The 14,477-nt window shown below is 31.7% G+C and overlaps 4 protein-coding genes across 7 annotated transcripts; 2 read left to right on the forward strand and 2 right to left on the reverse strand.

Annotated features, from left to right (window-relative positions):
• Positions 1-97: 97 nt before the first annotated feature.
• On the reverse strand, positions 98-2,759 carry LOC100875531 (protein TAPT1 homolog). The gene is made up of 7 exons (XM_012290455.2): positions 2,615-2,759; positions 2,221-2,375; positions 2,027-2,124; positions 1,587-1,918; positions 1,360-1,457; positions 886-1,101; positions 98-786 (listed from the first exon to the last, which is right to left on the reverse strand). The coding sequence occupies exons 1-7, from the start codon at positions 2,757-2,759 to the stop codon at positions 274-276; spliced, it is 1,557 nt and encodes a 518-aa protein (XP_012145845.1). The 3' UTR covers positions 98-273.
• On the reverse strand, positions 2,716-10,966 carry MICU1 (Mitochondrial calcium uptake 1). Of its 3 annotated transcripts, none has more exons than XM_012290460.2 (11): positions 10,855-10,966; positions 10,292-10,436; positions 9,816-9,975; positions 8,502-8,539; positions 8,320-8,434; positions 8,093-8,253; positions 7,898-8,014; positions 7,698-7,822; positions 7,501-7,628; positions 7,319-7,408; positions 2,716-7,238 (listed from the first exon to the last, which is right to left on the reverse strand). In XM_012290460.2, the coding sequence occupies exons 1-11, from the start codon at positions 10,860-10,862 to the stop codon at positions 7,084-7,086; spliced, it is 1,242 nt and encodes a 413-aa protein (XP_012145850.1). In that variant the 5' UTR covers positions 10,863-10,966; the 3' UTR covers positions 2,716-7,083. The 3 variants fall into 3 exon arrangements, with proteins under 3 accessions (XP_012145850.1, XP_076397687.1, XP_012145849.1); XM_076541572.1 differs by lacking the exons at positions 9,816-9,975; positions 10,855-10,966 and adding exons at positions 9,097-9,256; positions 10,521-10,741; XM_012290459.2 differs by lacking the exon at positions 10,855-10,966 and adding an exon at positions 10,521-10,741.
• Positions 3,513-6,842, forward strand: LOC100882265 (sorting nexin-14). Of its 2 annotated transcripts, none has more exons than XM_003705471.3 (9): positions 3,513-3,654; positions 3,724-3,967; positions 4,051-4,440; positions 4,501-4,813; positions 4,888-5,043; positions 5,119-5,243; positions 5,301-5,359; positions 5,428-6,284; positions 6,359-6,842. In XM_003705471.3, exons 1-9 carry the CDS (start codon positions 3,548-3,550, stop codon positions 6,772-6,774), a joined length of 2,667 nt encoding a protein of 888 aa, XP_003705519.2. In that variant the 5' UTR covers positions 3,513-3,547; the 3' UTR covers positions 6,775-6,842. The 2 variants fall into 2 exon arrangements, with proteins under 2 accessions (XP_003705519.2, XP_012145847.2); XM_012290457.2 differs by having other exon boundaries at positions 5,443-6,284.
• A 180-nt stretch (positions 10,967-11,146) lies between the features above and the next one.
• LOC105663155 (uncharacterized) lies at positions 11,147-13,913 on the forward strand. Its single transcript, XM_012290462.2, has 4 exons — positions 11,147-11,461; positions 11,528-11,603; positions 12,377-12,500; positions 12,559-13,913. The coding sequence occupies exons 1-4, from the start codon at positions 11,377-11,379 to the stop codon at positions 12,619-12,621; spliced, it is 348 nt and encodes a 115-aa protein (XP_012145852.1). The 5' UTR covers positions 11,147-11,376; the 3' UTR covers positions 12,622-13,913.
• The last annotated feature ends 564 nt before the right edge of the window (positions 13,914-14,477 follow it).

A 14,477-nucleotide genomic window follows, 5' to 3' on the forward strand; every position in this document is an offset into this window, starting at 1 on the left:
TATATTTATATATTATTATACAGTTAATATTAATTTATTTTTGACGTTTGAACAGCAATCTTTACAATAGAGGTATACCTGTTGTAAAAACTCCCAGTAATCATTAAATATTTATTATCACAGTTTCTGTACAGCAAGATTTTTATACAGGCCTTGTTTAAGAATAAATTTATAAAACTGCTTCATTTTGTTTTCAAGAATTTTCTAATACAAGGTTACCAGAATTTTTATATAGTGTATATTGTGTCTAGCTCTTAGTAAAAAAGATATATTTTATTCTATAACTTCTTTACTAATCTTTTCATTGTCTAATTCCTCTTTTAAGATAGCTTCATTTAAACAAACATTATTTAAACTAATTGCACTATTGGAAAACATTGCTGTAGCTAAATTTGGATTTTTTATATCCGCACCGGTTGCCGAGTGTTTTATGGACACTGTTGCACCCTCTGATTCTTTTGAGTGAGACGCGATCAAATCACATGCTTTACCAAGAATCACCAAGCTGATAAGAATTCTTAATGCTATTAGAATTAGGTATGCTAGGAGCAGAAGAATTATGTTGGCTGGTTTGGCAGCTGGTGTGATAGTTGTGCACAATACTCTTCCTATTGCGACCCCAAGAGGAAGAGGAATGAAACCCATCCTACGAGCTACCAGATCCGAAGGATCAGAAAAAGCAGTTTCTTGACGCGTTTGAGCCATGTCATAAGCTAAACTTATAGTGTAACCCCTATACACTGTGGAACGAAGTTCGTTGAAGCGAGTTATAAAGGCGTGTTTTACCTGAAACAAGTGAATTGATAGTACACAAGCAGAGTCTTTTGTTGCAGATCAACTGCTGACAAGTTGTCCATATACAAAAATTAATGTTTGGTTATGTACCCAATCTACAAGGACCTCTGCTAACAACAACATTATGCAATCTGGTAAAAGCACCGTAAGACGTTCTGCTTTCCACGCATATTCCTTCATTGTTTGTAGATTTACAGCAAGAAGCAGCATCATTAAATGAAAACGCTCCCTTACGTCTGCGCAAGATAGTTGAAAGAGGTTATTCTTGTCAAATTTCTTAAAAACAGAACCTTTCAATTCTACAAACTGAAACAGAAGTTCATATCATCACTGTTATCTATAAGTTGCAAGAAACTTCACAAAACTTAGGCTTCCCTCAGTTAAAGGGAAGAAAGTTAAACTCCCTGGTATCTCCCAACACCACAGTTACTTTAAAATAATTATCCTGCTCTTATACTTTTAACTAAGGAAAGCCTACACATTATACTGAAGTGTACATAGATACATATATATAGTGTGTTTATGGGAGTCAATAGTACTATAATGAATAATAATTAAACTTACATTATTAGACATCATTATAGTTAGCAAGGCTTTGTTACTGCTGTTTATTGCTACATTTAGTGTGGTTGCTTGGAATAGTACCAATATACTGTGCAATACTTTAAAGATAAATTTTGCATAGGAAAATATATTTGGTGTTAAAAGTTTAAAACTATGCACACAAATTCTCATGTGATTAATCTACAAATAGTGGTGCCAGATCAGCTCAAACATTATATAAAGGATACAAACATAAGTAACAGCAAACAGCAGATGTGGTAGCGTGCCTAAATGCTGAGATCCTGTTTGTGTCTTTGACCTAGGCTCTGTAGCAGTCCATAGCAAGGCATCAATTGTATCTTGACCAAAAGCACTGAATAATCTATCTCCAACCTCCAGCATATTATAAAATATGTACAATTTTATTACAGACTGACTTTTCACCAAATGGTACATCATAGATGTATCAACTTTCCAAGTAGCTGCCCAACAACTGATCACTACGATTCCCTTTAAAAGGTCGCAGATCTCTGCTGGTCTTAAATGTCTTTCACCAACTTTCAAATTATTTTTCTCTTTTCTAAATTGAAAATCAATTTTATGATCTTCTTGTGTTGTTATTTTATTTATAAAAATTGCAAAGCTTATATACACAAGGCTTCACAATGTGCAATTATAATAGACTTACCCGAAACAGTACCAAAGGGGTCTAGTAATTACTGTCCATAATGCCATCATGAATCTTAAAGGTAAAAATGTGTATACAAACAGAAATGAGTCTGCACACTGAAAACAGAAAACAGTTCTTTTACATTTTGCTTAAAATACGAATAAATTTGATCCTATTTCAATGAAATAACACATTAAAACAATTAGTTGCACCTGCAAGAAACCATAAGCCATGAACTTTTCAACTTCCCTTGGAATTTTCATGAAAGAATAAATTTTCTCCCTTCTTGCAGAAAATCTTTCTTCATCATTTTCCAATTGGTAGCCTCTCGTTAATTCCGTTCGTAAAAACTGTGTAAGGGACATGCCTGTAATTTTAAATAAATAGTAGATACTACCAATGCATCTAGGTACATTACATGTACAAAATTTGGTAAAAATTACAAAACATATTCAAATAATTTAATAATAATAAAAACTAGTTTTATTATTAGAATTCATTATGTATATAAAATTTTTAAACATCAATGCATTTAAATATGTCAGTAATCAATAATTTTATGTACAATAAGTTAATTAATCGAATAAACAATTAAAAATCAATTACCTTGTCCTTTTTGCCGACGTTTCCCAAAATTGAACTGATTTTTCACATCTTGAATTTTATTACTTTGGTTATCAGACTGTTTGGCAGACTTGAATCTGATACATTTTTTTTCACTAAAATTTTGCCAATTTTCATCGATATTCATTGTTTCTTTTCATTCCTTTTCACGTTAATACATAACCTCAAATCGTTCGTTCTACTGATGTCAGTTTTAATTTACTTTTATTCGGTTAAATATCTTTGTTTACTGAAAGCGTTTTCCTTCGTCGATACTTAAATCATTCTAATTTTTAAAAAATGTAATTTATCATGTTACTTGTAAACTGTTATATAAATTAAAAGCTTATAAAAAAGAGTAGATACATAAACTGACATTCAGCTGTGATAGGAATTAAAGTGCATATGGTAGGTATATAAATAATTTTTTCCACTAGGTGTCCGTAAAAATTTTACATCATAAATATTTTTAGCTGTAATTCTAAAATTTGTTTATTTTAGGAATTAATCTTTAAAACATATGTTATCTGTTTAGAATAATTTGGAGAGTACGGGATATTAACAAATGGTATTGGGACTTCTTGTATGGTTTCTCAATAAACTAATTTTGCGCTATAATTTGTTCTATAATTACTGAATTTGAGATATTATGCTATTTGAAAGCAGTGAATTTAATAATCTGAAAATATTGCACAAGGCTTAATTTTTTACATGAATTTTTTAATTTCATATTACGCGCATTTTTAGAAAGGTATCAGTAGTGTCATTTAACAGCGAACGATGGAACCACTGAAATAAAAAATTTCGATCGATATAGCAGTATGCGACATTCAAATGATAAAAAGTTTATTTTAACCTAATCCAGTAGAAGTATGATGTGTAAAATAAAACAATATAATGCGATAATGTGATAAGAAAAGAATGCTTTAAGAAACTATGGCACTTTCATCAAAAGATAAAGTACAAGATTTTTATTTATGTAATATCATAATTCCACTGATTGTATTTATGTTAGTTTTATTTATTTTAATCGTATTTGATAGGTAAGTTTCTTGACGTTTGTCATAATCTCAGTTCAGTTACTTGATTTACTTTTTACTGTAATGTTTCAGTATTGTTTGGGCACTCATTATATGTTGCCTGTACTTAACGAATGTCTTTTATGGACTGGTTATATTGCAGTATATCAACTTAGCACTAGTTAATTTAAATGCCATAAGTGATACATTTAATCCAACATTTGAAGTTAAAGATCCATGTAGCGTTTGTAGTAATAACAGTTGTAAAAGACACAAACAGTTACCACATTCAGCTAAAGTAAAGATACCAAAGGATTGTGATCATGCTTTGGAACAGGTAATGCATTTATTTTTTCCCTGTTATAAATTTTAACAATTTTTGCTTATTCTAAAGTTAATAGTGCAATTTTTCTTTTATAGCTTCTTGAAGATTTACTTCAGAAATATGTTTGTGCATGGTATTCAGACTTTTCTGCAGATGAAGCATTCATACAACAGCTACGTTTGGCTACAGCTACAGCAACCAAAAACATAGCAGTTCGATTACTTCGCACAGATATAGTTAATGTTATTCTGTGTCGATTGGTACCACTGATTTTGCAACATGCCCAAGACTGGAAGAATTTAAAAGCCAAAATGGAAGATACTTCTGACACATCTAATTTTGGGGATTGCCTAATTAATTATTTTGGTCGTGAAATACATCCAGCTAGTTATACACGTAAAGCTGAATTAAATTATCTTAGAGGAATAGTCACTGCACTTATACCACATTTACTACCTGCTATACATGTGTCTACTAACAACAAGGTAATGTATATTCAACCTATTTAGTTTTTATTGTGCTGTAATAAAATCTTTTACTTGTAGGTCATACTCCGTGAAATCTTAGCAAATTGGATCCTTCTACCAGCAGTGGATGCAATTGCTGATCCAGAGAATATAAATGCACTAGTAATGTTGTCAACTCATCGAGATGGTACTGTTACTAATAATGTAGATGCAGTTAGTGTACCAATGTTACAATATTGGGTGACTGTTCCACCAATGCCAAAAGTTATACAAAATCATTTAAAACCTTCATTGGATGAGGTTTTGAACAATCCACAATTGTTGTACATGTTCATGCAGCATATCAAAGAAACTGGCCCTATGAATCTGTTTCAATTCTGTTTAGATATTGGTAAGAATTTATTCAAATACATTTCATGACTTCATTTCCTCTATTGTTATGATTGCTATAGTTAACATTTGTAGATGATCTCAGCAAGCGTATGTTAAATCCCGAGATGAGTCTCAATGCCGAAAATAATTTATACACTGATATCCAAAATATGTATTTAATGTACCTAGACCCAGATGGTCCAGAGTACTTACATTTACCTGAAGATATATCTATGGGTATACGACGAAGTAAGTTCAAACACTTATTCCTCTTTAAAGTACTGGAGTTGTTTACATAACTCATGACGCTAATCATGTTTCTAGTTCTTGAAAGAAGCTCGAAGAGAATTCAAGAGTTAAGAACGTCACGACCATTCTATCAAGCACACCAAGAAGCTCATGCACTATTGGAATCCACTTGCCTGCCATCTTTTCATCACAGTTATCAGGTAAGCAAGTTTAAATGTTCTTTATCCTGTATTTTATATTTATTTTTTATTTTACAGCTTTATGATTTGTTATGTGGACAACCGGCTCCTAATCGTGTTAAACAATCTCGAGTGAGGTAAGCCAACTTATTAACATATTGCTAAATCAATCAGACATTTTATGCCATAAAATACGTCATTTCAGTGTTTCTGTTCGTAGCGTTAGTAGTGGATCTCATAGTAGTTCCTCAAAACTCGGGAATCATTTTCCTAAGATGGATGGAGTTTTACGCACATCGGCGGTAGACGGGATGACATTCCAAGATATTTATCAAGGCGAAGAAATCGATTATTCTTCTCGTTCGTATAATGAAATCAAAGGGGCCGATGATACTCAGCACAGAGACCTGACAACATGGCGAGTGAGTATTCCTCACATCGAAACCGGAGATAATCAAGCTTTATACGTGATTACCGTACACAACGTAGCCGAAGGAAAATCATGGACAGTCTTGCGTCGAGACCAAGACTTCTACATTTTACGAACCCGATTAGCGGAATTCCATGGCGATAAAGAATTAAGCGACTCACCATTGCCTTCACGGAAAAACCCCCTTTCCTCTTACACCGTGAACAGACAAAGATACGAAGACTTCCTGGAGAAGTTACTTTCAAAGCCAGTATTGAGAAGCAGTGAACTTCTGTATAACTTTTTGACAGTGCCAAATTTGAAGCCTTACTTCACAAACTATAGCACACCAGATATTGGAATATTATATCACAGTATGGCGAACAAATTGAGGAAAGAAAAAGGTCAAAATTTGGACAAATTTATGACAGTCTTTTTGGCGTCCACTAATAGTAAAAATGAGTATACAGATATTGGGGTTGAACCTTTGGGTGAAGCTGGTATGAACGAAATCAGAAAGATAAAGGGACGTGATCTTCTGTTAGGAGTATTTGGAGATAATCTTAATTTGTATTTGAATGATCGGAATCTCCCTTCTCCATCCTTGGAACGTTCTCATGTGAAGGGTGCATCATTTTGTACCGCAGATGCAGGTGGGTGTATTACTTTTTGCACTTGTTTCATGTATGACAATTAGGCGACTCGATACTATCGATTATCATTTTAGTTGATCGATTATTGAATGTACCACCAATTATTTCACGAACCTTCTGGATGTTTGCCTCATCGTCACGTGCAAAGATGGATCCATACATTAACGTTTTACTATATAATACTTTGGCCAAACTCCTAAGTGGAGGACGCGCAGCCACTGTTGTAAAGCTTCTACATGCAAAAGTGATGGAAGATAAAGATAGCTCAAAAGACACGAGTTCTCGAGGAAATCGTCGAAATTACTACGAAAGTGCAAAGAAGGGCTTATACGGTTTGTTACCCTGCTGGTTGATTGGGTTTTATAAACCTTGGACTGAGTTAATGGATTCTATTTTAGATTCGTTACAAAATGCAGCTCTCAATAAGCATCTTGCGTATGTACTTCTAGACCACATTTTGATAAACCTATTTCCGGAACTTACGGTTTAATTTGTATATAGATGTTATTTATGTTTGTACAGTCGAAAATGTGATATAAGTATAAAAGTTAAAGCTATTATTATCTTCATCAATTCCTAGAACTAACCTCACCATTAACAAAACAATGTTGTAGTTGTTGCATTTACTGTGGTTTTTATAAAAATACATTGACAACATATTTTTATTCGCACACGTTTATTTCTTTTTTAGATTACACAGTATCCATATAATTTCAATGAGATAAATTATTAGATAATTTCATTTCGAAATTCGTTTTTATTATAAAGAAAAAAATTAAGCTATAACTGCAATTTTATTTTAATTTTCGAAATGCATGCTGTAGGTAATTTTTAAGCACTTTGCTATTGATTCAATCAATTTTACAAATCCAGTATCTTTCGGTTTTTCCAATCCTCTTAATACCCTATTTTTCATGACAGCAACAAATTCTTTGTTACTTAATTGACCATCCACTAGAAAGTTGCAAGAAAAAATTATAGTTATTCAGACAGGAAAATATTTTTTGTTGTATTTTTATTTATCATGGACTTACTGTTCTCATCAAAAATTGTGTAAACCACTTGTATAACATGATCACTCAAATCAACATGTGCCACTGTTTTTGCCACGTGTTTTAAGGTAGCTATAAATTGTAAATAATTATTTTAATATGAGTTTATAAAAATGATATGTTCAGAATTGAGTTCTTAATAAATAAAATCATTTTTTAAGAACCTTGATCTATAGATGCTCCTGCAATATGATAAAATGTCAGTGCTGTATCCACGTCATTGATATTATTTAAGAAGTGAAAGAATTTCAGGTACTCGTCTTTATCGATTCCTTTAGATTCCTCTTTGAAGCTGCAATATTTAAAATTTATATTTTATACATTATTTAAAAAATGTATTATTTATTTGCAATGTACTCACCGTTTTTTTACAGTTTTTATAATCTTCGCTTTTTTCTTGTCAGGATAGCCAGCATAAGCAAGTAATAATTCTGTGAAATCTACTTCACTTATTCTACCATTTTCATCAGGATTTCTTCGTTCAAACTGCAATAATTAGTTTCTATTAATCATTGACTACTAATCAGTTAATATAAAGTATAAAATGTTTATAAAATTTACCTCTAAGCTAAGTATTTCCTGCTGTAATTGTTGTTGAAACTCGAGAAACTTCTCGATTGTCAATTTTCCTTTCATGTTTGATCCAAAGAAGTATGTAGTCAATGCTGAATTAACGCCCTTAATAAATGTACATCGTATGTAAATTTTGTGTCTATAAACTATGTATAAACATAAATGACTGACAGTATACGATACCTTAAACATGTTACCAGTCGTGACGTGATCACGATGACGACTACCAATACTAGTCTGTTGTCGAATTAAAGTAGCAACTTTACCAAATTCTTCAGAGTCTACATCACCATCACCATTAAAGTCAAACATTCTGAAGGCAATTTCAAAATGTCTTCTAGAAGCTGAAAAGATATATTGATTTACAATTGGACAACCTAAAATTTGACTATGTACTTCTTCTGACTTACTGGACAATACTGTAAGCAGAAATATGTAATCAGAAAAAGTGATTAATCCTGCACTTCCAAGTTTAAAAAAGATGCTATCCTCGTCCAGAGCCAACTCCAATTTCGTATGAATATTCTACAAAAATATGTAAATGCGTATTTAAAACAAAATTCATAATGTATGAAATTATGATTATTCTCACCTTTGGATCATAGCGTTTATACTTGTCTAGGCCGAGTCCTAAAAATAATTATATCATTTTAGAATCTTATTATTAATTTATTACTACATTCTCAGTTAAAAGATGTGATATCACATGCATTTGATATACATGTAAATCCATAAACACATTAATATAAAGCATCACATAAACATACTTGCATGTACAGTAGGCTTCTCTAAAATTATCTTTGATTGCTAATACTTGCTAAATAAATTAAAGGCAAGTGGCAAGATAAGTGAAAATGATTTCAATGAGGCAATGATTCTAAGCGCACTACAAAGAAATTAAAATAATATGTTTTTAAATACATTTCCATGATCTTCAGACATTAACCCAATAAAAAATTATTTGTATCTAAAAATCTATCCTACAAAAATTGCAAATCATTATTAATGCTGGATGAGTGTACACTAAATATTGAAACATGTATGTATAACAAAGTAAATAGGACACTATGATTTAAAAAGTAATGTATATATTATGAGTTATTGAACTATGAATGAATTTAACAGCAGATAATCTAGGTAGAGTTTACATACATTTACATACAATATCTTAACATTTCATTAATTACCGTCTGGTTGTTTAAGACCAGGCGTTATAGATCTTAAGAAGTCATCGGGTGTCATGAAGATCTCATGGATGTCGTTGTTGACCACTTGTAGTGTCGCAAAATACCGAAATACCTTGTCCGGAGTAGAATAGTGTCTCATACGATTTTCATACTCTATTATCTGTATTGCAAACAATTATTCGTTCATTTAATTAAAGCCCAGTAGCATATTGTGAATGATTACTACTAGGGTACAAAGTTATGAATTCCCAACTCAATTGCTTAACACTGCCTACTGTTACCTGATACATAATACAAGTGCTGCTTGGGCTAATATGTAATTGTTCTTTTATAGTGATTAATTCGTTTGTTTCTGAAGTGAAAGATTCAGCTGTTTCTAAGGACTAATAGAGCCTTACCTTGCTCTTGTAGTTATTGAATTCTTTAAAAGAATTTTTGAATACCTTTCCAAAATACAGAACCCTCTGGCTATTTCAGTTTCCCCAAAATTACAAACAAGGAAATAAAAAGGAAAGTACTATGAGAAATTATAAAAAAGTAAAACTTATAAAATAGAACAAGCAGTTTGGAAGTTATGTACAATTTCAATAATATGTTAAGTATTCTGTGTTAATATAATTCTATCTTGGATACTTAGAGCAGGTTAATAAAGATGCAAAAACTTAAATTTGAGTTAAATCTCAAAAATAATGTAGGGAGAAAGAATTAAACAATAATACCATCTGGTTGTCTCATGCCAGGAGTAATTGATCTCAAGAAGTCATCAGGCGTCATGTAAACTTCAGTATTGTCTAGATGTGTTACTTGTACAGTTGCAAAATAACGAAAAATCTTATCTGGAGTTGAATATGCCCTCAATCGATTTTCATATTCTATAATCTGCAACCAATTTAAAAATAAATGATTCCATTCATATGAAAATTAACTCTCTTGATCACTGCAGAAGGATTGACTCATCTATAATTATCCTGATTAGAGTTTTTAATTTGTTGTTCACTGATGATAACTATTTAGAGAAGCCTATATTTTTTTGTCTTATCTTTTTGGATGCTTACAGTCTATCAAAATAACTCAAAGATTCTCCTAATTTGAGTAATATCCCATGTTCAAGCAAAGCCTTGTTTCATTGTCAAAATTACCTAAGACTCTGGTTTCTTCTCTGATTAAAATATCTAAACACAGTTATAATGTTTACCTTTCTATCTCGGAAACCAATCTTTTCCTTCTTCTTTTTCTTTTCTTTGTTTTGTTCTTCTTCCATAGCATTATTTTCTTCATCAGATTCATTCTCAGTGATCCTCTCCGCTGCGCCAACTAAAGGGAAATAGGTTCCCTTTATACTGAAATTGATTTTTTACATTTTAGTTTGAGTCAATTTTAAATTTCTCATTAACTACAAAATTTATTTAAAGTCAGTAGAGTACCTCTTCCAGCCGATCAAACTTGTAACAAAACAAGGGACGAGAAACAGTAATAAAATACGATTTCTCTTCAATTTCTGCTCGTAAGAGACGTTTCTAAAATTTCTTTGAACTGAGTATTGTAAATTGTTAGTATTGCCACGTAATAAAAGTTTATTTGATTCTCTAACAACTTTAATGGCAACATTTTGTCTCATAATATACAAAACTTTATCAATAAACATTGTTAATACTTATTATGAATGGAGAACAATATAATACAAAGTTTATACACTACTTGCTTGATTTATCTCTTAGAGAAATATTCTCTAATCATAAATTGTAATTTAATACATACTTATACATTAATAGTAGTGCTTTATTTTATTCTATTGTTAGAGTTCATCTTTAAATATTCCAAAACAACAAAACACAGAAAACTATTGCTGGTTGTATGGACAACCATACTCATCAGACAACGAGAATTTATTCATTTGCGCACATCAGCTCTGATTGGTTAAGTAACAGTGACGCGCAAGCGCAAAGTGTAATTCCCTATTCTTGTAAATAAATAAATTGGCAATATAATGCGTGGCAATATAATAAGCTGATATAACTTTTCCCAATTATTTTGGTTAAATTAAACGTTAAATATGTAAACCTTATAAACAAATAAAGATACTTAAGATTTGACAAACTTCAACTTACCGTTTACGAGATAAGCAAGATATAAAAGTCACAAACTTTCACGTCGTGTAAAAAGTGTCGAAACAAGTAGAGCATCAAAAGATGTACATTCACCGAATACTGCGACAGTTCGAATTGAAGCATAATCAGTGATTTATCTTATTGTTTAGCATTATTTATTATTCAATATAATATGTTTAAATTTTTTTATTTACAACTTTTTATGATAACTTTTATACTAGCAGGCGTTGTAAAACAGGGACAAAAACCTCATCCAGGTAGTTTTGTTATATTGCTATTCGACATACGTTTCGGGTATAAATAAAATAATTGAAAATTTATAGATACAGTCCGGAAATTGAATGATAAGGCAACAGATGATGATATTGACGTGATTTCATTGAAGAAACAACTTTTTCAGTAAGTAATATACAATATTCTTGTATAAGTCGTAGAAAGTAACTGTCGTTCATGTCAGATAATCTGAAATACCGACACTGCTGACAATTTTATATTTCATAACTGTATTATGACACGTTTGATGTTATTTGATTGAGTTTTTTTACAAAATAATTGAAGAAGTTGAAAGCATTACGGAATTTGTATTCTCATAGTCTTTTGAAAATTCAAATTTTCGCGCGCTTCCGCTGGAAACTACTATTAGCGCCATCTAGCGATGACAGGCGGAAATAATAAAACAAAAAAATGCGTTTTTTAACAAATTTAATGATTTTTATATATTTTTGGGGCGTGTAGAATGATCTACGATCACAATGGAGTTGAAACAATTCCATCATAACGCTCTAAAACCGTTGCAAAAGAAAATTAAAAATTTTGCAAATGATGGACAGTAAAATCCTTAGCCACCTAGCGGTGGAAGGTAGGAACTAATTAACAGGCAGTTTCAAATGTGTGTAGTTCACCCTGTTCGCCGGAGAGATGGCGCTAGCAGTTCATTTTTTTTTTTAAATTTAATTATTACTGATTTTATTGATTAATTTGCATTTATAATGCAATCAGTTAATATTAATTAATATATATTTATTATATATTTGTTAATATTGATTATATACTCTTTAAAATTATTAATTTTGGAAAAAGCGCGTATTAATGTTTAGCTAGTTCCGCCGGTCACCGCAAAACGGCGTTGTCTTTTTCCGCGGTAAAAGCTGTATGTCGTTTGAAATGTTTAGGGATATCTTTATGGAGCACCAGAAGAATGATAAATTACAATTTGGCTACGTGTGCGAGAACCCAATGCAATGGGAGCAAAGATTCGAAGAAAAAGATCTATCAGAAAATCGACATCGAGGAAAGGTAAGGATCTAAATATTAAATTTACAAAAATCCAATGAGTAATATATTAAAATTGCAGGTGAAATGGGGAAACGTAGACGGAAGCTATGGTGAACACTACTGGGATCTAAACCATAAATAAATCCCTATAAAGTATCTCAATATATGTAGGTCAGGATTTGAGTAAATAATTGTTTCATTCACATATAGGACAACCTTTATTATTTAATACATCACCAATATATAACATAATACTACGAATTATTATTACAATATTAATATTATTATTATATCGGTTGCAATCTGAGTTTTTTTAATTGTGTTGCTTGCGTGCATATGTGATACGTGTACATACGCGTGCGCACTCGTGTATACATACATATCATTTAATTTCATATAAATAAACAAATAAATACATATACATATACACTTATTTATTCATCCTTAAATCCTACACGTAATGCATACAATGTATATGCGTGCATATGTGTGCTTATACAGTACTTTTATATTACGCGGTACATGGATTTATCTTATAAACTTAATTAATATATATCTATACGTATTGTATATAGACACACAGGCACGCACGTTTATATCGTGTGTGTGTGTTTGTACTTACACACTCTAAGCTGTAGACACACATACATTCACACGGCACTACAATACCAAGTACATACTTATGTATTTTAACATCACCGAGATTTTTTGTAATTCTTTTAACATTATTAATTCAATTAAATTTATTACTGCTTATAACGGTGATAGGCAGATAATTATTATCTGCCTAATTATAATTATTATAATTAATTATAATCTCACATAGACAATTCGTGTAATAAATTTTATTACAAGAAATATTCGAAATTTCAAATTTCGCGCGCTACACAACATGGCCGCCGTCCGAACCACGTGTTCTTACGTCCATTAATTTAGCACTCGGAATAAACACTGATGAAATAAATTTAATTGAACAAATGTTAACGAATGTTTATTGCACAAACGCGTAATATCAGTGATGCACGGAATTATTTGGTATTGGCAGAGTCGTGTGCGTCATTTGTTCGCCCAATTGCCCCGGAAGTGCCCGGAAGTCGGGCAATCAATTTGAAATCGCTTATACGCCGTAAACAAAGCCACTGATTACAAAATGGTAAAGGACTTTTCGATTTCTTTTGGCATGGAGAATCTGCAGTTTTACGCGGTGTACCTTTTAACACACACCCGTGTGTGCACGTTATAATGATATAAATAACATTGTATTTCTTAAAAGCACTTTCTGTTGCTTATAATATAATCGTTCATTTTTTTTCCCTCTTCTTCAATTATCGCATCTTTTCTTACCTACAATTTTCCTAACGCTTATTTTCATTTGCTCTTAATATTACTCTACTATGTATATATATATTATATATCATATATATATATATATAACTTCCATAAATATTACATTTTCAAGAAGTGTACATTCTTTCGGCTTCCTTACGAACTTCGGAAGGATAACTTAAGACACATTACGAACTACAGATACGGATAGTTTTTAATATTAGACATCGTTCTGCGTTGTTTTTTTTTGATCGCTTTTTAACGTTTTGTAAATTTCTCAGATCGATCAAATATCCTTCAATCCCCCCCGTTTTGCTTCGATGAAAAAATTCCTTTTGTGCTTAGCTATTTGTAGCCGTTCACACGCTCAGACCCGACTGAGCGATACCGCGTGTACTAGAGAGGCGGCGACGCGTAATATGACCCGATCGGGCCTGAACGTATCTCTTTTTTTTCGTTCACACGTACGCACACTGTACATGTGTACACGCGTCCAGCGCTATGCAAGTGTGGTACTTGTTTATTTTTGGAAGACTATCATAACTGACACAATTGAGCCATTTTAAACGGTGTGAGTCCAAATTTCGATAAAAACAAAATTATGGATGTCTTCTTGTTTTTACATTAGGGTCGATATAGTAAGTAAAATGTATCCATAGTTCATAGAAGATA

Source organism: Megachile rotundata, chromosome 16 (genome assembly GCF_050947335.1).
Source record: "Megachile rotundata isolate GNS110a chromosome 16, iyMegRotu1, whole genome shotgun sequence".
Taxonomy (NCBI): domain Eukaryota; kingdom Metazoa; phylum Arthropoda; class Insecta; order Hymenoptera; family Megachilidae; genus Megachile; species Megachile rotundata.

What these genes read in the sequence shown, in the direction of transcription:
- LOC100875531 (XM_012290455.2), bottom strand. Translation starts at nt 2,759, where the DNA reads ATGAATATCGATGAAAATTGGCAAAATTTTAGTGAAAAAAAATGTATC. An exon ending in CTATAATGATGTCTAATAAT is followed by an intron (nt 1,102 to 1,359) that starts GTAAGTTTAATT and finishes CTTCTGTTTCAG; the next exon opens with TTTGTAGAATTGAAAGGTTC. An exon ending in CAGAGGTCCTTGTAGATTGG is followed by an intron (nt 787 to 885) that starts GTACATAACCAA and finishes CACTTGTTTCAG; the next exon opens with GTAAAACACGCCTTTATAAC.
- LOC100882265 (XM_003705471.3), top strand. Translation starts at nt 3,548, where the DNA reads ATGGCACTTTCATCAAAAGATAAAGTACAAGATTTTTATTTATGTAAT. An exon ending in ATTTTAATCGTATTTGATAG is followed by an intron (nt 3,655 to 3,723) that starts GTAAGTTTCTTG and finishes GTAATGTTTCAG; the next exon opens with TATTGTTTGGGCACTCATTA. An exon ending in ATTTTGTACCGCAGATGCAG is followed by an intron (nt 6,285 to 6,358) that starts GTGGGTGTATTA and finishes TTATCATTTTAG; the next exon opens with TTGATCGATTATTGAATGTA.
- MICU1 (XM_076541572.1), bottom strand. Translation starts at nt 10,741, where the DNA reads ATGTTTATTGATAAAGTTTTGTATATTATGAGACAAAATGTTGCCATT. An exon ending in AGTTTGATCGGCTGGAAGAG is followed by an intron (nt 10,437 to 10,520) that starts GTACTCTACTGA and finishes AATCAATTTCAG; the next exon opens with TATAAAGGGAACCTATTTCC. An exon ending in CACAATTTTTGATGAGAACA is followed by an intron (nt 7,239 to 7,318) that starts GTAAGTCCATGA and finishes GCAACTTTCTAG; the next exon opens with TGGATGGTCAATTAAGTAAC.
- LOC105663155 (XM_012290462.2), top strand. Translation starts at nt 11,377, where the DNA reads ATGTTTAAATTTTTTTATTTACAACTTTTTATGATAACTTTTATACTA. An exon ending in GGGACAAAAACCTCATCCAG is followed by an intron (nt 11,462 to 11,527) that starts GTAGTTTTGTTA and finishes GAAAATTTATAG; the next exon opens with ATACAGTCCGGAAATTGAAT. An exon ending in AAAATCGACATCGAGGAAAG is followed by an intron (nt 12,501 to 12,558) that starts GTAAGGATCTAA and finishes TTAAAATTGCAG; the next exon opens with GTGAAATGGGGAAACGTAGA.